Source organism: Gobio gobio, assembly GCF_949357685.1.
Source record: "Gobio gobio genome assembly, chromosome: 15".
NCBI classification, from domain to species: Eukaryota; Metazoa; Chordata; class Actinopteri; order Cypriniformes; family Gobionidae; genus Gobio; species Gobio gobio.
The window spans coordinates 39966210-39993782 of record NC_137108.1 but is presented as its reverse complement, the minus strand read 5'-3'; the positions used below and the strand labels follow the sequence as shown (position 1 = coordinate 39993782).

The following is a 27573-nucleotide window of genomic DNA, read 5'->3' as shown; positions in this document are numbered from 1 at the left end:
AGTTGTGAGTGAATTAAGAATGTCATGTTGAGAGATGTATTTTGCTGAATTTTACGTTTACGAAAATTAGTAGACTATAAAATACTGTTCAACTGAGCAGCTGTTCAGCCGACAGGCAATTTTAGTGTGTAGGTGAAAATGTGGTGCCTCTGTATAGTTTTATTGATTTTAAAACCTTCCTACTCAAGGACCTCAGGCATGACACAGCTCCACCTGTATAGATCTAATACAGGTAATTCATGTATGCTATTGTAAAGCAGCAGCATGTCTTAAGCCGCATTTCCACCGAAATAACCCGGAACAATTTGTACCAGGAACTTTTTTTACAGGAACTTTTTTCCCTCCAGACCTGCTACTGTCTGCGTTTCCACTGCGGTCTAAAGTACCGGGAAGATTAGGCAAATTCGTCCGGTGATGTAAGACTGCGCGCGGCTGCTCCTCCCAGTCAGCGACAGACAGTAATCATTTTTGCGCGATTGCAAGCAGATGCAGATTGCAAGGAGATGAAAGCAGCGCAGCTTTTGGTAGTTATGTATTGGTTTAATAAAGAGGTCATTAACAAAACGGCGGAAAAGAGATGAGCACTGATACTAAAGCATATTCTGAAAGCTTGTAAAGCTAGATTTAAAATAAGACAACGTATGTTATTATCAGCTATTACGGACATTGACTGTGATGGCTGAGACGAATGTGCGCCATCGGACAGAAAGAGCAAGACTGATATTTACTGAACGCAGAACGAACGAACCTCGCAAAAGACTTTTAAAAATGCTGGTTGAAATAAAATGCTGCGTGATTTCAACCAATCAGCATGTTCAGCGCCCAAGTCCCACCCCCGAAAGTTCCCGAACTTTGAAAAAGTACTACCCCGGGAGCAGGGCTGTTTGGAGGGGGAAATATTTACCCGGAACTTCATTTAGACCCTGGTTCTCCTGGGGAAAGTTCCTGCGGTGGAAACGCAGCTTTACTTGCTCACATCAGCGTGTCGTGTATGTACTTTGGCAGTAGCAAGTCCCGTACTTGCTCTGCAGCAGCATCAATAAGCAGCTAGCAGATCTAGAAGACCAAACATATCAACATTGTCATGTTCATTACCATGCCAAACACTCCAAGAGTTGTCATGATAGAATTATATATATATATTTGTAAGTGAATGTGTGAGAGCATGCATGTGTGTGAGTGAACGAGAGAAGCAGACAGCATATGTTCACTGAGAAATCTCCCTGTCAGGTTATGAAGGCTTTGCCAGCTCACCGGCGGGAATCTGTTCTCACCACTCTCTATCTCATTAGACATTCACATATTCTGCTCTTTGAGTGTGTGTGTCTCTAAAGGAAACCCCATTGTAGAATCTTAATTTTGCAACTGCATCGTACCTGTTCTCAAAGGATTTTTTAATTCCTCCTGGAAATCCCGCTATGAAGAACATTTGAAGAACGTCTTCTGTCTAGCTGCACTGTTTGTTCTTTAAGGACTGCCGGCTGAGCCTGTTGCATCATGCTTTCTACTGTTTTTCCAATTCCAAATTCCCAGAGACTTGCACATTGGAGATTTTAAATGGGATTACGTGTGAAATTGTCTATATTATGCCGTAAATAATCAAATAAAGCTTAATAAACCAAACACATGTTTTCAAAGAGTAAAAAAGTCTTTGTTTATGAGCTAAAAGTTAACGTGTATTAAAGGGATAGTTCACCCGAAAATGAAAATTCTGTCATCATTTACTCACCTTCAAGTTGTTCCAAACCTGTATGATTTTCTTTCTTCTGCTGAACACAAAAGAAGATTATGGGTAACCAGACAGTTGATGGACCCCACTGACTTCCATAGGGGGAAAAAATACTATGGAAGTCAATGGGATCCATCAACTCTTTGGTTTCCGCTATTCTTCAAAATATCTTGTTTTGTGTTCAGCAGAAAAAAGAAACTCATACAGGTTTGGAACAACTTGTGGGCGAGTAACCCTTAAGAAAAATAAGTTTATATTAGTGTTCTATTAGTATACTTCTTTTAAACTAAAAATAAGAAAGTACACTTTCAGTCTACTTTTTATATACTTCTCAGAAATATACTTAAAACTGCACTTAAGTATACTTGACTTATACTGCCAGAAAAGTCTAAGTATATTTGGCCTATACATGTACTCAATCTTTTGATCGAGATATACTTAAAAGTATACTGAAGTATTCTAAGTATACTTGGCTTGTAATTGTGTTTAATCTTTTGATTGAGTAGACGATTGAATATACTTTTTACATATTTTTACTTACAGTCTTATGAAACTTACATTGTTTGAAAATATTGATAGAAAACAGACATGTTCGTAATTCTGCGTATCTGAATTTGTGTAGGCTAGTCCACTGGTAGGGTAAATAGGAATTTACTTAATTTACTTTAACTTTACTTTTACTTTAATTAAATAATTAAAAAAATTATACAGTAGGGGGCACAATGAAAAAAAAAGGTTCTATATGGCACCAAAAATGGTTCTTGGCTCGTAATCATAGGGGAACCTTTTTTAGTGCTATATAGCACCAATTTTGGTTCTTCAGAAGTTCTTCACCGGTTCTTTGACTAAGGTGCTATAGCACCTCTGAAGAACCGCTGAAGAACCACTGAAGCACCAAAATTGGTGCTATATAGCACTAAAAAAGGTTCCCCTATGATTACGAGCCAAGAACCATTTTTGGTGCCATATAGAACCTTTTTCTTACCTTTTTTTTTTTTTAGAGTGAAGTGTTGATAAAAAAGGATGCACAAAGCTATAGTAAAAAGTTTTTTTTTAATTAGTTTAAGTACATTTAAAGGTATATTTCAAGTATGAAATGTATATCTACATTTGAACATAGTAGTATACTGAAAAGTGCAAAAATAATATAAAATAGAAATAGTAAACTATAAGTATAATGTGATGTTCACTTAAAGAAAAAGTGTACTTGCAGTATAAACTACTAAACTAGTATTTACTGAGAGTACACTTCAAAATGTACTTTCATAAACTAAAAAAAATACTACTTGTATTTAAAGAGTAAACTACTAGTATACTTATAAGTTCACTTGTAGTACAGATGCAGTACAAATGAGAAACCTAGTTGTGTACTTAAAGTTTACTACTGTTACATTTATAGTAGACTTAAACGTATACTTTCTAAAAGTGGGCCTATTTAGTCCCAAGCAGTATTGAAATAGTACACTTACAAGTTTACTACTAGTACACATTGATATTAGTATACTTACTACATAAGGAATACTTAAAAATAAAGCTGAACATTACTTAGGTATACTTCATAAAATTAACTTGAAGTATACTTCTTTTTTGTAAAGGAAATGATGATAGAATTAGCTGGTTCTAAATTTAAACATAATATTGTGGTGTGAACTTTCCCTTTAAGAGAGAAATATCATGATATTTAGTGTTTCTGATGCTGCCTGAAGCAAATTTACATTTTTAGTTCAACAAACAAGAGCAATGTGATTTATTGCAGTCATGATTGCATTTCTCTTCATACCTCTTAAACTGTTTCCTCAGTATGCAGTGCTATTACGGGTCAGACTCATTTATCTGAAAATGTCACTTATACATGGTATTGTATTGAGTGCCCCAATGACTTAAATTTCATATCCATGGGTTTTGGCTAAATCTAATTTGAGTGGAAAATCCCACTGTGATGGTATCTCTCTCTGTTTGATAGCTCATCTCTCACTTTCCAACTACACTGGGAGCCATTATCAAATCTTTAGTTGAAGTATGACAGTGTTAATTGAATTCTGTCTGTATCTCGCTACCAAGAATATCCCTCGTTCATCTGAAGCTGTAAGAGGAGACTCTATGTACTCAGAGGTCACTGGTTAGGGTAAGAAAAAGGCCAGATACAGCTGTTTTTATTTTTTTAAAGAGTATGTATATGCATCTATATGCATGTTTAATATATATATATATATATATATATATATATATATATACACTCTTAAAAATGTTGCTATATGGCACTAAAAGTGGTTCTTGGCTCGTAATCATAGGGGAACCTCTTTAAGTGTTAAAATTTACTCACCTAAAGGATTATTAGGAACACCTGTTCAATTTCTCATTAATGCAATTATCTAATCAACCAATCACATGGCAGTTGCTTCAATGCATTTAGGGGTGTGGTCCTGGTCAATACAATCTCCTGAACTCCAAACTGAATGTTAGAATGGGAAAGAAAGGTGATTTAAGCAAGTTTGAGCGTGGCATGGTTGTTGGTGCCAGATGGGACAATCTGCTCAGTTACTGGGATTTTCACACACAACCATTTCTAGGGTTTACAAAGAATGGTGTGAAAAGAGAAAAACATCCAGTATGCGGCAGTCCTGTGGGCGAAAATGCCTTGTTGATGCTAGAGGTCAGAGGAGAATGGGCCGACTGATTCAAGCTGATAGAAGAGCAACTTTGACTGAAATAACCACTCGTTACAACCGAGGTATGCAGCAAAGCATTTGTGAAGCCACAACACGCACAACCTGGAGGCGGATGGACTACAACAGCAGAAGACCCCACCGGGTACCACTCATCTCCACTACCAAAAGGAAAAAGAGGCTACAATTTGCAAAAGCTCACCAAAATTGGAGAGTTGAAGACTGGAAAAATGGTCCCTGGTCTGATGAGTCTCAATTTCTGTTGAGACATTCAGATGGTAGAGTCAGAATTTGGCGTAAACAGAATGAGAACATGGATCCATCATGCCTTGTTACCACTGTGCAGGCTGGTAGTGGTGATGTAATGGTGTGGGGGATGTTTTCTTGGCACACTTTAGGCCCCTTAGTGCCAATTGGGCATCGTTTAAATGCCACGGCCTACCTGAGCATTGTTTGTAACCATGTCCATCCCTTTATGACCACCATGTACCCATCCTCTGATGGCTACTTCTAGCAGGATAATGCACCATGTCACAAAGCTCGAATCATTTCAAATTGGTTTCTTGAACATGACAATGAGTTCACTGTACTAAAATGGCCCCCACAGTCACCAGATCTCAACCCAATAGAGCATCTTTGGGGTGTGGTGGAACGGGAGCGTCGTGCCCTGGATGTGTATCCCACAAATCTCCATCAACTGCAAGATGCTATCCTATCAATATGGGCCAACATTTCTAAAGAATGCTTTCAGCACCTTGTTGAATCAATGCCACGTAGAAATAAGGCAGTTCTGAAGGCGAAAGGGGGTTAAACACAGTATTAGTATGGTGTTCCTAATAATCCTTTAGGTGAGTGTGTGTTAAACATTAGTATACACACACACAGACAGAGACACACAGACAGAGAGAGACACACACACACACACACACACACACACACACATACAGTATGTTTTTGAACAAACAAATCCAGCCTTGGTGAAAGATGAAAAAAAATCTTACAGAAGTGCACTTTGGGTTTACTATAAATAATAAAAATACTGTCTGTTGAAAGTGTTGAATTATGAATTCTCAGAGTCAGCGGTGTCTGTCTGTTGACCCTTGATCAAGATTAGTGTTTGTTTGTTTAGCTGGCTGAATGAGTGTAAGTACAGGAAACAGCTCTTAAACTGCGGCAGTCAGGGAGAGTAAAGACCTGCTGCTGACCCTGCCTGTGATGAGCCCGCTGCGGCACTGCAGCTGCTCAGAGCTTGAGCACCATCAAACAGAGAGAGATGGTCACAAACACTCTCAGCAAATCCAGGATGCTCTGAATCACAAAGAAGGCACTCCAGAATGCTGACAGCGGACTCTAAAATCATGATGGGCCCTCAGTCTCTGGGGTGAAGGGCCTCTAATGTACCCAGTCTTTCGGATGTTGTGCCCTTGAAAATGTGCTGAAAGTACATTTGTGCACGGCGACTCCATTTAACTCCAACTCCAAAGAGGATTTTGTTCAATGGTCTAATGTGATCTGTAAATAAAAGGTAAATGCCCTTGCTTTTCAGAGGGTTGTATCTGCTGTCATGACTCTCTTCGGTGTTCAGCCTTCTTCCAACTTCTCATTTATTATTTTCCTTTATCTCAGTGAAAATTCAACTTTTAAAACATTTCCCGTGTGAAATGCCAAGAAATGATCATTAGATGCTCCTGCTTCATGGCTTATTGCAATGGTTTTTTTAATCTTTGTCCAAATCCATGTTGCTGAAATCCAGTGCCTGCATGGATGAGAGACAGGTTTCCCTAACATAGTTAGATTACCTGTCAGACAGCGAATCGGAATGGACTGGAGACAAGGGATGATCTTATCAACCATACTCCATTTTGAAAACCCATCTGCCATACAGTCTGTTTCTGTATGGGGTTCATCCTCTTTTTATTTCCAGTATTACAGCTGCTCTGTTATTTACTCACACACAGAGAGCACAATTCACTTGATTTAGGTGAGCTTTTCTAGCTTTTGTTGTGGGTTTTAGTTTCTTTTAAAAAAAAGGCATTTGCACTATATCAGTTTATACACAGATCAGGCATAACATTATGACCTAATATTGTGTTGGTCCCCATTTTGTGCCAAAACAGCCCTGACCCGTTGAGGCATTGACTCCACTAGACCCCTGAAGGTGTGCTGTGGTCTCTGGCACCAAGATGTTAGCAGCAGATCCTTTAACAATTTCCTCGCCAGCGTTAAACAAAAAAGTTGCCAGCCACCACTAGGGTTTTTGATCATTTTCACAAAAATGTAATGGCCCATAGAATATTTTGTTGTATGAATATCTGAGTATGCAATATATCAAAAGAAAAGAGCAGACCCTCTGCTTTTAAACAAAATAACCCGTTTTATTTTAGCTTTTAAGCAACATTTTGAACAAAAAGCTGAGAAAATCACATTTTTGTCAAAGACTACATCCAGATCAGATTCAGAACGATGATCAAACACAGATGGAGTAGATCAACTCCATCAACACCAATAATGCTTGCACAGTCCTGTAGCTCGTCCTGGGTCGACATTTCATTCAGTAACTTTAGGCCGTTCTGATTTATATGATGTTTAAAGTTGATGATCACGTTATTTTACATATGTATCTGCTTACAGTTGCTTGTTTTTTGCGTCTTCTTCGGCCTGTGTTTTGATCAGGAGATTCTGTACTCATGCAGAAGATGTGTAATAGTTTTGGAGGGAAAGCGTTTTCTTACAAATAACAGAAAATTCTGTGTTTGGCGGGGAAAGAGTTAAGTCCTGTAAGTTGCGAGGTGGGGTCTTCATGGATCGGACTTGTTTGTTCAGCACATCCCACAGAGGTCCGATTGGATTGAGATTTGGGGAATTTGGAGGCCAAGTCAACACCTCAAACTCGTTGTTGTGCTCCTCAAACCATTCCTGAACGATTTTTGCTTTGTGGTAGGGTGCATTATCCTGCTGAAAGAGGCCACAGCCACCAGGGAATACCGTTTCCATGAAAGGGTGTACATTGTCTACAACAATGCTTGGGTAGGTGGTAAACTAAACAAAGTAACTTCCACATGGATGGCAAGACCCAAGGTTTCCCATGCAGCAGAACATTGCCCAAAGCATCACACTGCCTGCATCAGCTTGCCTTTTTCCCATAGTGCATCCTGTGTTCCCCAGGTAAGCGACGCACCCGGCCATCCACGTGGTGTAAATGGAAACGTGATTCATTAGACCAGGCCACCTTCTTCTATTGCTCCGTGGTCCAGTTCTGATGCTCACGTGCCCACTGTTGGTGCTTAGACAGGGGCCAGCATGGGCACCCTGACTGGTCTGCGGCTATGCAGCCCCATACACAACAAACTGCGATGCACTGTGTATTCTGACACCTTTCTATCAGAACCAGCATTCACTTCTTGAGCAATTTGAGCTACAGTAGCTCGTCTGTTTGATTGAACCACATGGGCCAGCCTTCGCTCCCCACGTGCATCAATGAGCCTTGGCCGCCCATGACACTGTCGCCGGTTCACTACTGTTCCTATATATGTGATCAGGATTTCTACAATCATGCAAAACCTAGAAATACTAAAGAATTTTACATTTGTTTTCCAGTCCAGAAAAAGTTGTGAATATAAATACAATTATGAATTTGAATTTTGAAGTCCTTTAGGTTTTTATTTATATTCATGACTTTTTCCTAAATTTGTCTAAAATATGTTAATGGAGAGAAATTGACTTTATGAATGCAATTATAAACAGTACAATGATTCTGAAAGATCCTTTATAAGTCAGAAGGTGTGGAAATCCTGTATACTGTATTATCAAACAATTCATTTCCAATTCTATGTTTGAGAAATACGAATAAATAAAAGTGTTCTCACTCAAAGAGCCTTGTAATTTGAGCTCTGATAGAACTGACACCACCCTCTCAATTTCTCTAAAAATGAATGCTATCGGAACAACAGAAAAAAAATGTTTGTGTCTAAAGTTACATTGCCACTAGCTATAATGACCTGTCAGCATGTCAGATCCCAGTGCCCTGGCTGTCAACTCTCACCAATAATCAGACAAAAGGCAGAAGTGAAGAGTCTGTCTGCCACCGACACGTGAATGACTGTGGCAGGTGGAGCTGTTCTTTCATCTACCCAGAATGCCAATCACAGGAGCAGGGAGCACTCCTGTTGAATAAGGATAGCGTATCTCCATATTGCTCCCTTCAGGGTGTAATCTAGATTTCACTTAGACTGATCAAGACTGATTTCATGGTCTGAAATAATTGGATATTGATGTAAAAAGAGTGACAGAACTAAAAAAAAACGTTCTGGGTGTCTGTAGCTGCAAGCTGTAGTGATGTCATACTAGTGATCCTCACATCGCAAACAGTGTTCAAATGATACCAGGGCGTTGTGGTTGTTTTTCCAGACCATTTCTATGTCATTACTAAGGTGTCCTGAATTGTCCTGATATCTGTCTGTCTGTCTATCTGTTCTAATTGAACTGAATTGAGCTGAACAGTGACACTTATCTTCTGCTTTATAGCTGAATCAGTTTTTTTCAGAATTGAAGTTTGCAACATCAGCACTGTTTTTGAACTGAATTGAATCAAAATTGAACTGACTTGAGCTGAATAATGACATTACTGCTGAATTTAAGTTGTTTTATAATGAATTCACTTTACAGTTATTGAGCTGAATTGAGCTGAATAATGACACTATGTCTTTGCAGAGCAGCTAAAAAGCAGAATTTGAGCTTTAAAGTCTCATATTTAATGACGTTTTCTATTAATACTGTAAAGCTGCTTTGAAACTATTTCTATTTTATAAAGCGCTGAGAATAAAGGTGATGACTTGACTATGCTAATTTGGTGAATTATTATCCATTAATATTGGCGCTCAGTTATTAATAATGATTCTTATTATATTAGTGTTGAAAACAGTTTGCTGATATTTTGTGGAAATCTTGAATGGTAGTACATCACGGATGGTTTCCACAAAAATATTAAGCAGCAAAAGCTGTTTTCAACATTGATAAATTTCTTGACCACCAAATCAGCATTAGAACAATTTCTGAAGGATCATGTGACACTGAAGTCTGGAAAAATGGCTGCTAAAAAATCAGCTTTTCCATCACAGGAAAAAAACTTGCAAAATACAAGTTTTTCATTTTCTGTGATTTAAAATATTTGCCATGGCATATCTGTTATATGAAAGGGAACATTTTGTCTTGGTTTGTCTTTCTTCATCTTTTCCTTCTTTTTCTTCTGCCTCTATAAATGTCTTATTTTCTATAATTTACACGGCAGGTTTTGTGCAGTCATGAATTTGAGAGGCACGTTTCTCCGTTCAACTTTTTTTTGCTTTGGCATTTGCTAAAGTGAAGCGGTGGCTTATCATGATGCAGCGCTCCTAGACTTCAGTGACATTTAAGAAGTAATTTCAATATTCATGAAGCGTAAGCGTAAACAGCAGGCTGACAGAGTTATGCGGCCAGATGTGGGTCATATGGGCACTGATGATTACAATCTGTCAGTCATGTGATGTCCTTTTGCGGTACGCAACCTGTTCTCTCTCCCAAGGCATCAAAATCTGAAGCATGGTCAAGTGCCTTCCGCTTCACAATGAAGATGCCCCCAGGCGTGTAGAACATGTAACCCAACCCCATCCCATCCCTGAACCTACCCTTTTGTGTATTATATGATATAAAAAACAGGATATAACAGACAGATACGACTGCATGCACAATTTATTCAAAAAGTACAAATATTCCAAGTGTTCCGAAGCCAAACGATTGATTTGAAAATCCCCAAAAGCGATCAGCCGAAAGATCATGCACACATTAAAATGTCAAAAATTGCCGCCCAAAGAAACGTTATGTCAGATTTCATAGTGAAATTGCATTTGCTCTCGTATGTCTCGTGACCAATTGCGTCATTACGTCAGCTTTGATTTTAAAATGTCATTGGCTCTCGTGTGTCTTGTGACCGATTGCGTCATGCTAAAGAGTCGGATGTATCATTTGAATGAGATATGACTGAGTGCGTGCGTTCACTGAGCGGCGGGATCATCATTTCAGCGATTTAAACATTGAGATCAACTCTGTCCTTTACATGAAGATATCGTATGACTTCAGAAGACTTGGAATGCAAAATGAGGTAATACTTTTATACTGTTTTTGGTCAGTTTTGGTAATAAATACCTGTGATCGTATTTGCCTGTTATGTGTTTTATATTGTTTAGAAGTGGTTATAGGTTTAGGGTAGGAGTTGGGTTAGTTGCTCAAAAATATAAAAGTAGCCTATAAATATTCATAAAATCGTGTCTGCTTAATGCAGAGAATTAAATGTGTCTTTATCTGATACATTGGGCGAATATCTGAAATCAGTGGAGTACCTTTCGCGTCGATAGTGGGTAACATGCAAGGGGTACTTTTAGCGTCTTCATTGTGACGCGGAAGGCAATTGACCATGCTTCAGATTTTGACGCCTTGGGAGTGAGAATAGGTTGCTGTACAATATGTTACTCTTTCTGTTACATCACCCCTCTGTGTGCACGTGCAAGGTCTGTGCTGTGCATCCTACAAGAGGGAGTGGGGTGAACATCTCTTTTGCGTTTGGGAGCTCTGTCTCACCATCATTAATTTATCACATTTAAACTTGAATTTGAAAGTTTCAATATGGACATTTTCTTGCAGCCTTGTTGCCTCACTAACTGTTATATTTCAAAATCGGTTTAAAAATGTTAATTATGTGTCTGTGTTATAGGAATCATATGGCTTTGTTTGTAATTACTAGCTTACTGAATACTGTGTATGTACACTGCCCAAAGTCCTTTTTAAGGCATGTTAATTCACTTGGCAGCTATCTCTATAATGCCTTATACTTGAATTTCGATTTCCAAAACTGCTTATAAATATTATGAACAATACAATTGGATAACAGTGGTAAATGCTGCTTCTTTATCTGAATTTATGCAGATTGTCATGCAGGTTCAGTTATTGTGCATGCATGTTTTAATTTAGAGTAAACACATGCAATCAGATGATGCACAAGTGCCATATGAAGTGATTTTAGTGTTTAGTTTTATATAAGGCATCTGTCTCCTCCTACTATACAGTTTCTACTAACTCCTACTATTCTTTAAAAATAGTATGTGAACGAGAAGGCATTATTCCATAATAAATGTTTACAATGGTTGTGCTACATTTTACTTTAACAATACCTTTTATATATATATACACCGTCAATACACTCAAAAAAATTAATGCCTAAACATAAGATTTATGTATTTGAATTGCATATACATTTTCCATGCATTTGGATTACATAATTTTAACATAAACAATGTGATTCATATATGTAAGTCATACATAAATGTAACACGTAAGATTTATGTAATTGTATTGATAAACTGAATGTGATTCATATATGCCAGTTATATGTGAATGAAACAGGTATAGATTAATAGCACACAGAAAAACGCCCATGTTAAATTAACACTTCCTAGTGTTCATGTGTGTGCTCACTACTGGGTTAAAGTAACATTGAAGCAGTGTTAAAGTTAATGAGATAATTGAGTGATGATTGAGCATTAATGATGATCAATTGATGATAATGAGCAGAATCACTGAAGGAAAGAGAAACACAAGAACTACAACTGACTTCAGCCACAGCCTTAGATGAAATCAACTGAAGATAAAAAAAGACATTACATTTCTGAAGATCTCAGCAGATAAACAACTCCACAAACAGCATTACCAGCATCACGCATTACTAACCAGACTGACTTAAAGGTGAACTATGTAGGATTTTTGCAGTAAAATATCCAGAAACCACTAGGCCAGTGTTATATATTTTGTTCAGTTGAGTACTTAGAATATCCAAAATGTTTTCAACTATTTGTAAATTGTGAGAAAATTGCTATTTTAACCGAGGAACCGGGACGTGTGAGCTATGCGTGTGAGGGAGTCGCCTGTCGATTGCGTCATATCTGCGTCACCCTCGGTTTCCGGTTTTATTCAGTGAAACACTTTACTCTCACTGCATTGTGAACAAGTGTCATAGCAGCCGCCGAGCGAACGTCATAACTTCCTTTTCAACACACTCAGATATATCTAATACGATAAACAGAGTTGCGTTACCTCATATACTCATGACTGGAAAAGAGGAAGTGGCGCCGGCAACCGTGTCCTAATAAAAGTCCCGCCAGCGACTATGCCATAATAACAGTCCCGCTCTTCAATCGCTCCTGCGGCCTTGCTCAGCTCCACTACACTCGGTCCTGCTCTGCTTCAGACTACAATAATGTTAATAATCGCATCCATGAACATGATTTCTGCCCGAGTCCTATCCTGACTGTTTCCCACCGGCTCTGAAGTGAAGACCACATGTCCCGAGAATCTGCGCTCAAACGTGCCGTCATCAAACTACGCCTTTGTTTTGAACAGGCGACCTCTAGTGGACGGAAAAGTTACATAGTGTAGCTTTAATTTTTGTAATTTCTTTTTTAATGAAAATAGTAGTTTCGTTGGAAGTCACCATGCTGGATATCAGTGTTTGCTTTAGTTGGGCTCTTGACTCTTAACTCTTTAACTTTAGTTTTTCTCTGGCTCCTATAACTGTGTGTTTGTAAAGCACAATTGTTATGTCAAGGGAATCCAAGAGAAACGTTATCAGGTGATGTTGGCTATTTGTAGTGGCCAGAATCACTGATCTCATTCAGAGTCTAATTCTTTAGTTATAGATAATGTGTTTTTAATTTTGTAGTATTCATAATAATAGCTATGTGATTCTACAACACAAGATCCAGGACGGTTGTGGTAATCGAATAATATGCAGATAAAAAAATAATAATAGTGCGCAAAAGGTTCTAATCTACAGCATTACTGAGACACACAGACATCATGAATCAGTGTATGAATCTCTACAATGGTGACAATAAAAAAAATTCTGATTAACAGATCAACTCTGAACATAAAATAAGCAACTAAAATGTCACAACAAAAACAGCAAAAGTAAAAGCAATTAGTAAGTATCAAATAAAATTTGTCACAATTCAGATGCATACTTGCATCTTCTTTTATTTTCAGTTGATTTTATATAAGGCTGTGGCTGAAGTCAGTTGTAGTTCTTGTGTTTCTCTTTACTTCAGTGATTCTGCTCATTATTATCAGGTGTTCATCATTAATGCTCAACATTAATGCTCAATCATCACTCAATTATCTAATTAACTTTAACACTGCTTCAATGGTACTTTAACCCAGTTGTGAGCACACACATGAACACTAGTAAGTGTTAATTTAACATGGGTGTTTTTCTGTGCACTTTTACATAAATCTTAACTGTTTCATGTAAGTAAAACTGGCATATATGAATCATATTCAGTTTATCAATACAATTACATAAATCTTACCTGTTACATTCATGTATGACTTACATATATGAATCACATTAAGTTTATTAATTTTATGTTACAATTATGTAATCCAAATGCATGGAAAATTAAATGTAATTCAAATACATAAATCTTATGTTTAGACAATAATTTTTTTTTACTGTACCGTTGTTTATGCTCAGCAAAGCTTAATACAGTAAAAATACAGTAAAACAGTACTATTGTGACATATTATTACTATTTAAAATAAGAGTTTTCTATTTTCATATATTTTAAAATGTAATATATTCCTGTGAAGGCAAAGCGGAATTTTCAGCATCATTACTCCAGTCTTCAGTGTCACATGATCCTTGATTTGGTGCTCAATAAACATTTTTTTTATATTATTAATAATTTTAATGTTGTAAACAGTTGTGCTGCTTAATTATTTAACCGAAACAGTGATAATTTTTTCAGGATTCTTTGATGAATAGAAAGTTCAAAAGAACAACAACATTTATGCAAATAATAAATCTTTTGTAACATTGTAGATGTCTTTACTGTCACGTTTGATCAATTTAATGCATCCTTGCTAAATAAAAGTATTAATGTATTTGAAAAAAGGAACATGTAGTGTATTTTCTGTTTCATATAATAATTTCTAAAAAATATTATTTAAAAACTTGAAAATGAAATGTTACAAATACATTGCTTTTGTTTCTTTTATTACTCTGGGAATAGTCTATTTGAGTGCACTGCATTGTGAGATATAGTATCTCATAAAAAAATAGCCACTGAATTGGGATTGTCACACTTTCTGTTTCTTCTTCCTCCATCCTTTTATCTTCCTTCTTGAAAAATCCACTTTTCTGACACCCCTTGTTTAGCGTCTCCTTCACAGGTATTCAAAGACAGCAAGCAAGGTCTCAGTTGTGTCACTCTTCCTTTTTTGCCTCATTAAAAAAGGACAGCTGAATGAAGGAAACTTTTTTTTTTCACAAAAGTTGGCCTTATTTAAAGCTGTTCGAAAAATGAGTGGTGATGTGAAAGTGGGGTAAACATCTTATTTGGGGTGCTGGCATGCAGCTGGAATGGCTAATGATAGCTCTTGTTGCACCCTGCAGCCCTCCATCTCGGGCCCTGCATGCATAAGTGCGGAGATGGGGCCACGCTGATTAGCCCTGCAGAAAACCTCCATTCTCCTACTGATGGGCTAATGAGGAGGAGCAGCCTATTAACCATGCAGAGTGAATGTGGCTGCAGAATCAGAGAACTCGCGTTCTGCAAAGGAATTACTGAGACATGAAATTTTGTGAGGAAAGAAAGGTAAATGTGACTTCCAGGGACAATTAGACCCATGTGTGGGGGACGTTGCACATGTTGAGGCTCATCCTTCGGGGCAGTGCTATTTGTGACGTGTGTGTGTGTGTGTGTGTGTGTGTGTGTGTGTGTGTGTGTGTGTGTTTTGAATGTGTGAGAATGGATGTGATGAAACCTTATGAAATATGCTTATGCTTGCCAAACTTCCATCCGGCGTTTCACACTCACAAGAAAGGCCAAGAAACAAGGCTATGTGAAACCATTTATAGTAGATTATTTTGCATGCTCTTTCAGTAGAGACATTTTTAATAAGCTTACACAACAATATATAACTGCTAACACATGTACAATTTCTAGGCCATATTTAAAGGAATATTCCAGGTTTAGTAGAAGTTAAACTCATCTGTCAGCATTTGTGGCGAAAGGTTGATTTTACTATAATTTATTTTCTTTAAAAAAAATGTCTTTCCTTTTTCTTTACAGTGATGCACTTACAATGGAAGTGAATGGGGCCCATTATTAAACGTTAAAGTACTCAATCTTTCAAAGGTATAGCCACACAACATAAACAATATAGCAATAAAGCATTATTTTAGTGCAAAAAACCCACATACCAACCTTTCCTGTTTAAAGTTATTGTCAATATCACAACTGTAAAAACGATCATTTAAACAGCTGAAGAATTAGTATTATCAGAATGAATGGAAATGTTTTATATTGATTAAAAGTGACAATAAAGACTTTTACATTTGAACTTTCTGTTCATCTAATAGTCCTGAAAAAAGGTTAAACAGCATACACTGCTCTTTTGAACTTTGTATTTTATCAATCAATCCTGAAAAATGGTATCATGGTTTTTCAATTGCCTTAAACCATAATTGTATCATCAATGAGATATATTACCGTTTGAGCAGCTGTTCTTTGAAGCATAACTGAATGACAATTCGCCTTTCCACCAGTGGTGTCTTGAATATTTATTTGTATCTCCAGAGCCCTGCTGTCTAGGCGTTGACTGCTCTGCCCCTCACTGCCAAAAGACTGTCAGTCCAGTCTAGAGATACACCCAGGCCCCTGTTTATGCAGGCATATAGGGACTTTTCTAAGGGTGAGAGGACACGCGTCTTTTCTGAAAAGCTGGCTTGTCCAGACATTCTTGCCAGAAATTGTCATGTGGGATGCTTGTTGATGTGTATTGTAGAGTGATGGATGATCCATGAATGGAAGGCTTGGCTTGGGATGGTCCCGCTTTTATGGTTCCAGGTCACATTTTTATTTGCCAGAGGAAAAATCCTGTAAAGCCTGATTTATTATCAGTGAGCAATGAAATTAAGTTCTGGTCAATATTTTGCCATTCTGAAATTATTTCCATTATTGTGTTTGGGATAACAGTAAGCAGTAGTTCCCCTTATGCCATTTTCTGTTTTGAAATATTGCTTAGCGAATTTTAAGTAAAATAAGTGTTAATTTAATGTTAGCAATTTTGTGTGCATCTTATTTGCTATCATTAAATTGTATTTTGTATATCTTATATCAAACATTGACCACTTTGTTATCAGCATTAGCACTGGTCATGCACTTTTATTTTATTTTTAAACCTTTTGTATGAACTTTCATTCTATGTAAAAAACAACAACAACAACAACAAAAAACAAGAAGAAGAATAAAGTTTAAGAAGTCTCTTTTGCCATGTTCACACTGTAAAGTTTCAGGAGTGACAACCACATTTAAATACGAGAGTGAATGCCCATAATTATCCTTTTGTGTGTGTACAGAACACAACCAATGACCTTAGACAAGTAATTTCACTCGGCAGCCATTTTTGAAACACCTCTCGGGCAGCTCCTATCTCTTTGAATGGGGAAACATCTAATTCTCTAAAGCTATTCACCAAGCTGTTAAATTTGAATTCACCAATGAAATCTGACAACAACTATCTCATAAATGTGGTTTCTTATGTTAAAATAGCATTAAAAAAAGCATATTTTTCAGGCTGGAGCAGCCAATGCGCATGTGCAGTCCTAAGTGTTTCTAGCAACCAAAGCTTCTAACAGCAGCTGCTGTGATGTGATCACTTTATCAATCAGTGATTGGCTCTTTTTTTTAGAAGGCGGGACTTATTCCGCCATATTGCGTATTGCACTTTCTCCCATTCATAGTAATATGAGTACACCATCTTTCTATATATAAAATCTTAACACAAGTCTATTTATAAAATTGACATAAGTCACTCCTGAAATTGCAATGATTGATACCTTTGTAACCATGGCATCTTGCATGTGTATCCATTATCCACTATTTTTGACCAAAGTAATATCACGTTCGACAGTTTTACCAAATCACAGTTGACAGTGGCGTCGTGTTTTGTTTATACTTGGACGGCGTGGCTCTTAAAGCAATTACATTTATACAGTTATTAAAGTGGGCAGATGCGGGTTGCGATATTTTGGACTTATAAACGTATAAAGCATTTTGATTTATTTTGATTTATTATGAACTTGAACTCTTGCTTTTCTTCAGTTCTGGCAACATGAATGAGTTAAGGTTTGTACCTCTTTGTGATTTTCTTGCATGATTTTCTTGCATGATTTTCTTTTTTATATGCGGTATTAACAACTGTTTTTTGTTTGGTTTCGCGCTTGTCACTATCTGCATTTAATTTGGTTTTAGGGTTGTCACTAAATTACTGGACTGTGTGTGTGTGTGAACCCAATTAACCGAATTGAATTTAGCTGCTGTGTGCTAGTGGCAAAGACTTTATATATAGGAAGATGGTGCACTCCGATTACTTATGAATGGGAGAAAGTGCAACGCCCAATATGGCGAATAAGCCTCTAAATGAAAGAGCCAATCGTTGATTAGTAAAGTCATTATGTCACTGCAGCTGCTGTTAGATGCTCTGGTTGCTAGAAACATGCAGTGTTCAGAGACACGCGTTTAGGACTGTGCATGCGCATTAGCTTTGTCCAGGCTGAAAAATTCATTTTTTTTTATCTTGATTTGAGCATAGAGAAACAAAATTTAGGAGACAGTTGTTGTCAGATTTCATTGGTAATTTCAAATATGAAATTTAATCGTAAGCTTGGCGAACAGTTTTGGAGAATTTGATGTTTCCTCATTCAAAGAGATAGGAGCTGCACTTGCATACCTGAGACGCGTTTCAAAGATGGCCGTCCGAGTGAAATGACTTGTCTTAAAGGGACTTTGGCTCGTGGCCTTATTGGTTAATTAGATAAATTCCCACAAAACAACTATACAGTATTCAACACTAACAGGTCTCCACATTACTATAACATATACAAAACATACATATTCTAATGTTTACCACCCAGTCAGACCAAATCATGCTAGAAGCTTCAAATGCATTGCCCAATGATTTGCTATTGTGTTTTTAGCCAAGACTGACTTAAATTTGACTTGCAATTAGAGTTCTTGCTCATTGTGAAGGGACTAGTATTACTTAACTATGGTTGAAGTATTTGAGAGATTACTTAATGAATTTTACTCAATATATCTGAGTATATTACAATTATTAAATAGATAGTTCACCCAAAAATTTTAATTCTGTCATCATACTCGCCCTCAAGTTGTTCCAAACCTACAGATAGAGGAACCCTTGGCTACCATAGTATTTTTTTCCCTACTATGGTAGTCAATGGTTGCTCTATCTGCTTGGTTACAAACATTCTTCAAAATATCTTCTTTTGTGTTCAGAAGAAACTCATACAGGTTTGGAACAACTTGAGGGTGAGTAAATGATGACAGCATTTTTGGGTGAACTATCCCTTTAAGGTTTACACTGTTCTCACAATCTTCGTACAGCTCATGTGTGACTCCAACCTGTTTTTGACTTGCTTAACATGCTCTTTAAATGTTTACTTTCTTTTAATAGACAAGATAGACAAAACAGAGGCAATTACTTATTCGGAGTGTCTATTCACACCAAGTGCAAATAGCGTGCCTTGTTAGCGAGTGCTATTCACACTAGCTCTGCCTAACAATGCCTGGTTGGGCCAAAAGATAAAAAAACCCCCGCTGATATTTCAACGTCTGGAAATAAAGTGCCTAACGAAATGTTTAATAATAATAAAAGTATTTATTGGGTTGGGTTAGGGATAGGTGTAGGGATGGATTTTATTATCCCATTAAGGCCGTAACCATTTAATAATTTTAATAAATATAATCATTTACACTCTGTTATTATTACATCCTGTTAATGTACAACAATACTGAGGTGCAAATATTATGTATCTGTCAAAATAAAGTGTACATTTCATGTAATTACTATTTACACATATTGCAAAGAACTGCTACTTTTACATGGTGTAAATAGAATATATCACTATTTTCACTTAGTAAATAGCATCTACAGCTATTTGCACTTAATGTAAATATCATCTATTGTTAAGAAAATTTTATTTTTACTTCGTGTAAATAGAATCTAGTTGCTATTGCAAATAGCCGCTGCCTTACTTATTTTCTGATGAATAATCACTAGGAGCGTTCTGAGAGGTTAACACGTTATCTGATGTACAACAGAGCATATGTTTACTGACAGCAGTGTTGGAATATTCCCTGTACAAACAACAGTTACACTGAGAAGGGATGTGTATTATGCGTCATCAGAACTGTATTATTTTCACTTTGATAACTGAGATTTAGATGCATATTCACCAGCAGAAATAAACAGCTGCTTTGAGGTCCACGTCTCCCCGACTGATGTTTATTCCCTCCAGTTGCATGCTGAGTAGATGGCATGCGCAACTTTCTTAATAAAACAGTTCCAGCTGCCCAGAGGAAGCCCCTGTAAACAAAGAGCAAACACCTGGAAGAGTCAAGCTAATATTTATAGACCTTAATGGAGAGGAATGGTGGCAAATTAAATGGGTAGCCTGAGTTATGCAAACTGACCATTTAATGGTGAGCTAAAAGAAAAAAAGAAAAAAAGATGGAGCCATGTTTTTCCTGCTTTGGAAATCAGGAGGTATGCTGAATATGAATATGCTGAAGTTTGAATTTGGAAAAGTACTTAAATGTTAAGCTTTTTTTATGATGTGACAGAAATGACATGTTAGACATACAGTACACAGTTCATGATAAACATCCACAGAAGTGAAATGCATTTACATTACATTATGTAAAGACATTTACATTATGATTAAATAAGATAGAAAGAAAGGTTGGTGCTTCCCCTCCCAAAGAGCTGATTGAAATAAAAAACAGAACAGAATTCTGAGTCTCTGAGCAGTCTGAGGAAAGTTAAACAACTGAGACTAAACCATGACTAGGCAGCCGAGGCATGTCAGATAAAAAGAACCATTTTCTTTGCCTGTGTGAGGTGAGAGGCAGATGCAATCTTCAGGAACAGGGATTTGGCAGTGACATGGCTTTATCTGCAGATTTTTTGCCCTTTTTGTTCTGAATTTTATTACATTTGCTGGTTTCATTCAAAACAGCAGTACAAAAGTTAACTTTAGGTTATTATAGATCTCAAATGAGGGTATAATGCAGGTTTATAAAATGTTTACCATTTATCTGCTATTTCAGCTATTAAGTCAAGTCAAGTCAAGTCAAGAAGCTTTTATTGTCATTTCAGCCATATATAGCTGACGCAGTACACAGTGAAATGAAACAGCGTTCCTCCTGAACCCAGGTGCTACATAAGACAACATAAAGCAAACAGTCACAGAACAGAAAAACACAGGGCGAGAACTAAAATCCTCGCCACATAAAGTGCATGTGTGCAGCTGGTGCTAACAGTGCAAGGACAATACAGGACAGTGCAAGACAGTACACAATACACAAAAAATAAAATAAAAATAGAAATAGCTCCGCCAGTAAAACCCGTCATGACAGAATAAAGTGCAATGTAAACAGAAAAAATGTAAACAGAATTTGTGCAATTCAGTAGTACTTAGTACTTGTCAGTTAGTAGACTACTTTAGTTGTGATTGATGACAAAACATTAGGGCCATTAGGCAAAGCGCACTTAGAAAAGCAACTAGAGTTGCCTTTGCTGGTTAATGGTAAGATAAGAATAAATGGGATTGGGGCTGTACAGTACTAATTGATCAGTGCTTTAAGGTCACTTCCCAGGTCACGGAGTATCAGCACTTGTCAAACGTCTTGTTACTTCTCTATCAAACAGATTGTCCTGAGATGAAATATTGACCTTAGAAATCCTCCTGGAAAGCTATTAAGCTATTATGAATATAAATTTTGAAAGACACAAGAAATAACATAATTTTTCATTTTGGGTGAACTGACCCTTTAGTTCATGTGACAAGTAAAATGAGGTCATGTGACTGAAAAAGTGGCATACTACTGAAAAGTTCAGTTCAGTGAGTGCCATCCAAATCATCTCAGAATATCCATTTATCTTAGAACAGCTATTCTGCATTTATATCAAATGTTGTGTTAAAATGGCAGAAACCTTGTCATTCAAATCAAATAAGTCACAAAAAAGATAAAAAAATGAAAAATCGCAACTGATATTACTTGTAGATCAGTAGTTCTCAAACAAACTTCCAAGGATGGTGTAGATCATTTACACAAATATGTACAAGACAAAATAAGCATTCAAATAAGCCAAAACAACAAAAAATCTAGATTTTTCCTATTTCAATTCAGTCACTCCAAATGTTGTATACAAAAAATAATAAAATAACCAGGATTCCCACTGTCTAGAAAAACTGGATAAACTAGAGCCGGAAGAGTATTTTAAAGAGCACCTATCATGGAATTTTGAAATTTACCTTTCATGTAGTGTGTAACATAGATCTAAGTGAACAAAAACATCCTGCATAGTTTGAAATATGGCAGTGCACCGTATATATAGTTATTTTCTTTCAAAAGTAAGAGTCGACTCTGAGTCATTTTTAAGAATCGTTAGAAGACCGAAGCTTTTTCTCTGACTAGATGACGTCAACTTGTCAAGTTATTTGAATACGATACACCCACTTATTGCGCTCCAAGACGCCAGTGAAAACTAGAAAACATCATGGCGACGAGACCCTGTTCTGAAGTGCGACTCAAAAGCAAACTTTTTTCATCTGCCCAAGGATGAGCATTTGAAGACTAAGTGGCTCGAAGACAAACCATACATCGTCGCGATTGAGTGTTTATTAGTCGTCAAATGTATGTTTCGTGATCTCAGGAAGCTTTTATTATGGACTTCTATTATGGCACATGGTTCTTCTTCGTCTGTCTGTACATGGACTACATGTGCACAGAGCGCCCTCCGGCTGCCAGTATGAATTGAAAACAACACATAAGAGACTCAATCGCTCATGATTAGGCTATATCTGCGCATTTTGAGGAAGTATTGAATAAAAAATACTCCTCTGTTTAGAAATTTGACACAGACATATGAGAATCTATCAATATGTCTCCTCATCTGCACACTTTTGAACTAAAAGCCCTGAGGGATGTTGATTTGTCGCGAGTCTTCGTGAGGAGAATAGAGGAGTTTTTTTATGAATGAGATCAGCTGAGGCTCATATTACAATCAAACGGTACAGACGCGGTTTTCATATTCATAACTCCTGACACATATTAACAAATTATTGTCACTATAAGACTTTGATGAGCGTTCCGTTTCCGAAAATATCTGCACAGACTATACCAATCACAACTGACTGGGTTATCGGACCAATCACCGCAGATCACGTAAAGGCGGGGTTTTGAAAAGTGAATCACTAAAGGAATCTTTTGAGAATCACTGTCAAAACAGGTAAAAATAAATGCATATTATAAGAAAACTAAAGTCTTTTTTGTCATTGCATGCATGCAAAACTGTTGTTGGGGACTTCTAAAACAATATTTGGAACATTTTAAATGCCATGATAGGTGCTCTTTAATAAAATCGTATAAGTCCATTGGGCATGTTTTTTTTTTTTTTTTTTAAATCTAGTTAAGTCAAGCTTTACGATATGAAATTGAATAAAAAATATTTTTAAAACATCCAGTAAGTGACTTGAAAAGTCATGGGGCCTTCGAATATTGTTGTGGACAATGATGGGGTTAAAAAGGTTAGGATAGGTTGAGTGCAGGATGCTGGATTCCGTGCAATATACTGCAAATTTGGGCAATATATTACTATATAATTACTGCAGAAATAGTAGCATTGTTAGTGTGCTATTCGGAACATAATCCAAGTAGATATTTGTTTTCTGCTGTTTACAGGTGGACAGGACGGAGGTGATTCGGAGTTGTATAAACCCCACGTTTTCTAAGGTCTTCACCCTGGACTTTTACTTCGAAGAGGTACAGCGACTACGCTACGAGCTCTACGACATCAGCAGCAGCCATAATGGCATGAAAGAGGCGGACTGCCTGGGAGCCGTTGAGTGCACACTGGGCCAAGTGAGCAACCACCTGCATCTCGCAATATACATAGAAATTCAAGCGAGTTATGTATAATTATTATGGCTTTTCATGTTTTGCTTAGCAATGCTCATTTTTGCAACAGGATCTCTATGTGATCATTGATTGCACACAGTCGGGGAAGAGCAGGGCCGGCACTGTGCTCAAATCAGATGAAGCCTCCTAATTAAATAATCACACCAACAACCGTTAAGAGCATTTCCGGACATTTTACGGCTGATTGAATTGTGAAACGTGAGATGTCTGTGTAACTGCCTCAGTGTGGGGGGAATGCCGGCCCAGATGGGCTATGCTAGTCTCTTATCTGCAGTTTGAGCAAATGGAAAACCAGACACATGATCTTCCGCCAGATGGTTAAGATTTGCAGTTTCTCAGTCAAGAATTTGCTAGAAGCTTATAATGTATAACGGATGCCAATATTCATTTTGTTCAAAATATTCATGTGTTTATCTTTTTGCATCAAAGCCACTTTCTAGGTCTGGTTTTCTCTCCGGGGAGCTGGGTTGTTTGTTTTAGTTCAGTCTGTTTTGGTTGGAGGGGGAAGAGGAGAGGATAATTGTTGAAATGATCTGCGTTTAATAAAGGGAGAGAGCGAGGTGTTGATGCTCGCTGGTACAGAGTTTCTAGAGGAAATAAATCCAAAAACACTCCCTCCTATTTATAAATATTTAACAACTAATAATGAAGCGTTTATCTGGAGTGGATAAGACTTCTTAGTGTAATTATGAACTAAGCTTACATGCCAAATTCTCCCCGAGGTGTTATTATGTGCTGTGCTCTGCTCATAATTGTGTTTTTTTGTGTGTTCTGTCCATCAAAAGCAGCATCAAAACAAGGCAGCCTCCGACCGACTTAATGCATCTTATTTCTTTCCAAATAGATCATCTCCCAGAGAAAATTCACCAAAGCCCTGCTTAAACAGGGCAACACAGTTGGGAAATCGTCTATTACGGTGAGCACTTTCCCAAATTTATCTGGTTGCTTTCTCTCACGCTCTACTTATGCAAACACCCAGCAGTGCACAACACCAGCAAATGGCCTTATGCAAGCATTTCATGGTCTAACCTTTAAAAGCTTTGCACTTTGTATGACAGATGTGCTTAGAATTATCAATGCTACTATTGAACACAGGCAAACAACAGCAAATTCTCTATGTATACAAGAATCTTCCGAAACAGTCAGGTGTGGTATTGAAGGCGGGCTATAAAACAAAAATGGTAGAAAATGGCCCGAGGAGCTTGTTAATGTAAATTGGCAGAACACAGCAGCAACAGTTAAACATGCAAAGCTCAGTGGGTGAGAGAAGACAGATCTATAAAACAAATGTCAGTCCTCATGGTTGGCTTCTGATTCAGTTTTCTCTTGTGCTGAAAAAAATTCATCATTCTCAATCTCTCCAGATCACCGCTGAGGAGCTGACAGGAAATAACGATTATGTTGAACTCTCATTCAGTGCGAGGAAGCTGGATGATAAGGTAGGAAGACCTCCTGTGTATTTTGTATGTTTATTCAGAATATAAAGTGATCTTATGTAACAACAATTTTTATCTGCAATTAGTTTTGAGCCTTATGATGCTTTTTAAGAGGTCATGTCATACATATTTTTATGAGGTGCACTTAAAGGTGCATTATGTAACTTTTACGTCCGCTAGAGGTCGCCTATTCAAAACAAAGGCCTAGTTTGATGACGTCTAGTTTGAGCGCAGAATCTTGGGACATGTGGTCTCCACCTCACAGCCGGTGGAAAAGAATCGGGATAGGACTCGGGCAGAAATCATGTTCATGGATGTGATTATTAACGTTACTGTAATATGAAGCAGAGCAGGGCCGAGTGTTGTGGGAGCTGAGCAAGGCCGCTATAGCGATTGTTAATAAGATGAAACCAACACACGCCTCGCGAGCAGAGGGACTTTTATTCCACAGTCGCAGGCGCCATTTCCGCTTTTCCGGTCATGAGTATGAGGTAACGCAGCTCTGTTTATCATATTAGATACATTTGAGTGTGTTGAAAATTACGTTATGACAATACTCTGTTCATTTGCTCGGCGGCTGCTATGACACTTGTTCACACTGCAGTGAGAGTAAAGCGTTTCTGCAAAATAAAACCGGAAACCGAGGGTAACGCAGATATGACGCAATTGACAGGCTACTCCCTCACACGTCCCGGTTCCTTGGTTAAAATGGCAATTTTCTCACGATTTAAAAATAGTTGGAAACATTTGGGATATTGTAAGTACTCAACTGAACAAAATATATAACAAAGGCCTTGTGGTTTTTGGATATTTCACTGAAAAATGTTTACATAGTGCACATTTAACCCAAGAGATTTGGAGTCAGTATTGCTGTTTATTCAGCAAGGATGCATTGAATTGATTGAAAGTGACAGGAAAGTACATTTATAATGTTAAAAAAGATTTTTATTTCAAATAAATGCTGTTCTTTTGAAATTTCTATTCATTAAAAAATCCTGAAAAAAATGTATTACAGTTTTCACAAAAATATTTAAAGGGTTAGTTCACCCAAAAATGAAAATTCTGTCATTAATTACTTACCCTCATGTCGTTCGACACCCGTAAGACCTCCGTTCATCTTCAGAACACAAATGAAAATTCAAATGAAAATTCACCTGTAAATTCAGTTCTGTTTATAGTAATAACGTCTCTCTATTTATACATATTTATACATATTCAGTACATATCCATGTCCTGCACTTACGCATCCATTGTATATCCTGCACTTGCTGCTATTGCACTTCTGGTTAGACCTAAACTGCATTTCGTTGCCTTGTACTTGTACTTGTGTAATGACAATAAAGTTGAATCTAATCTAATCTAATCTAAGATATTTTAGTTGAAATCTGATGGCTATGAAAGTCGAATCATGATTCGGATCGCGCGCCAAACTGCTGAAATTTGGCGATCCAAACTGCTGAGTCGACTCACTGATTCATAACGCTTCGAAGCTTTATGATGCCGTGTTTTGAAATCGTCATCACTATATAAGTCGTTATTTAGGGTTTTTTTGCGCACAAAAACTATTCTCGTCACTCCATAAAGTTATTGTAGAACCACTGTAGTGAGATGGACTTTGTAACGACGTCTTTAGTACCTTTTAAGGGTCTTGAGAGTGCATTGTGCCAATGGAGGCCTTTCAGAGCCATCAGATTTCAACTAAAAAAAAAGGGTTAGTAATTAATGACAGAATTTTCATTTTTGGGTGAACTAACCCTTTAATTATATATATTAAAAAATGTATTACAGTTTTCACAAAAATATTAACTTCAACATTGATAATAATAAGAAATGTTTCCTGAGAGCCAAATGTTATTAGATTACATATTAGAATGATTTCTAAAGGATGATGTGACTGAAGACTGGAGTATTTGCCATCTCAGGAGTAAATGGCAACGTTAAAATATATATAATATTTCACAATATTACTGTTCTAGAGTACTTAATAAATGCAGCCTTGGGGAGAATTTGAGATTTCTTTCAAAAACATAATCAAATCTTACAATAAAACAATAAAAAAACGATAAAAAAACAAATTTTTGAATGGTATAGTGAATAATTTCCTTTGCATCGAAGACGCTCATTTTTTTCTTAACCATTTTTCAGTCAAGCTTGTTTCCGCCACATAATAAAACATTTTAAAAGATAATTGTGACTTTTTTTTCTCAGAATTGTGAGATAAAAAGTCACAATTACCTTTTTTATTTTTCATTCTGTGGTGGAAACAAGCTTTCATACTGACCCCTAGAATAGTCCAGCTTTTGCAGCTGAGCAATTTTTCTGCTCTCTTGCATTAAGACTTGTGTTTGCTATCACATGTCAAATATAGTTTATCTCCCCCAATCCTTAAATAACAGCCTCTTGGCAAAGTCCTAACCCTTACATTGTGAGAGGAATATGAAATGAGTGTTCAAACTGTTGAGATCGTAGACCGTAAAAAATATGGACAATGTGTCTTCACTGCCTTCCACTGAAGAAAAGTGAAGCAGCCTACGTCTGAATATGGCGCTGACATCTTGTACAGATTTGAGGCCGAGTCTGCGCAGTAGTGATCTCGGGACCGGTGTCTGTGCAGTAGAGAGCAGCAAGTTGAGCCGCGGTATCAAAAGCCC

The 27573-nt window shown here is 37.2% G+C and overlaps 1 protein-coding gene across 1 annotated transcript in view; it reads left to right on the top strand.

The window, feature by feature from the left end:
- The window catches only part of cpne4a (copine IVa), a 102465-nt gene that overhangs the window by 13366 nt on the left and 61526 nt on the right, over positions 1-27573 (top strand). Inside the window, exons 2-4 of the mRNA XM_079836117.1 lie at positions 23226-23429; positions 24331-24402; positions 24851-24925. Of these exons, the coding sequence (XP_079692243.1) occupies positions 23382-23429; positions 24331-24402; positions 24851-24925 (195 nt within the window). The 5' untranslated portion in view covers positions 23226-23381. The remainder of the gene's footprint in view (positions 1-23225; positions 23430-24330; positions 24403-24850; positions 24926-27573) is intronic.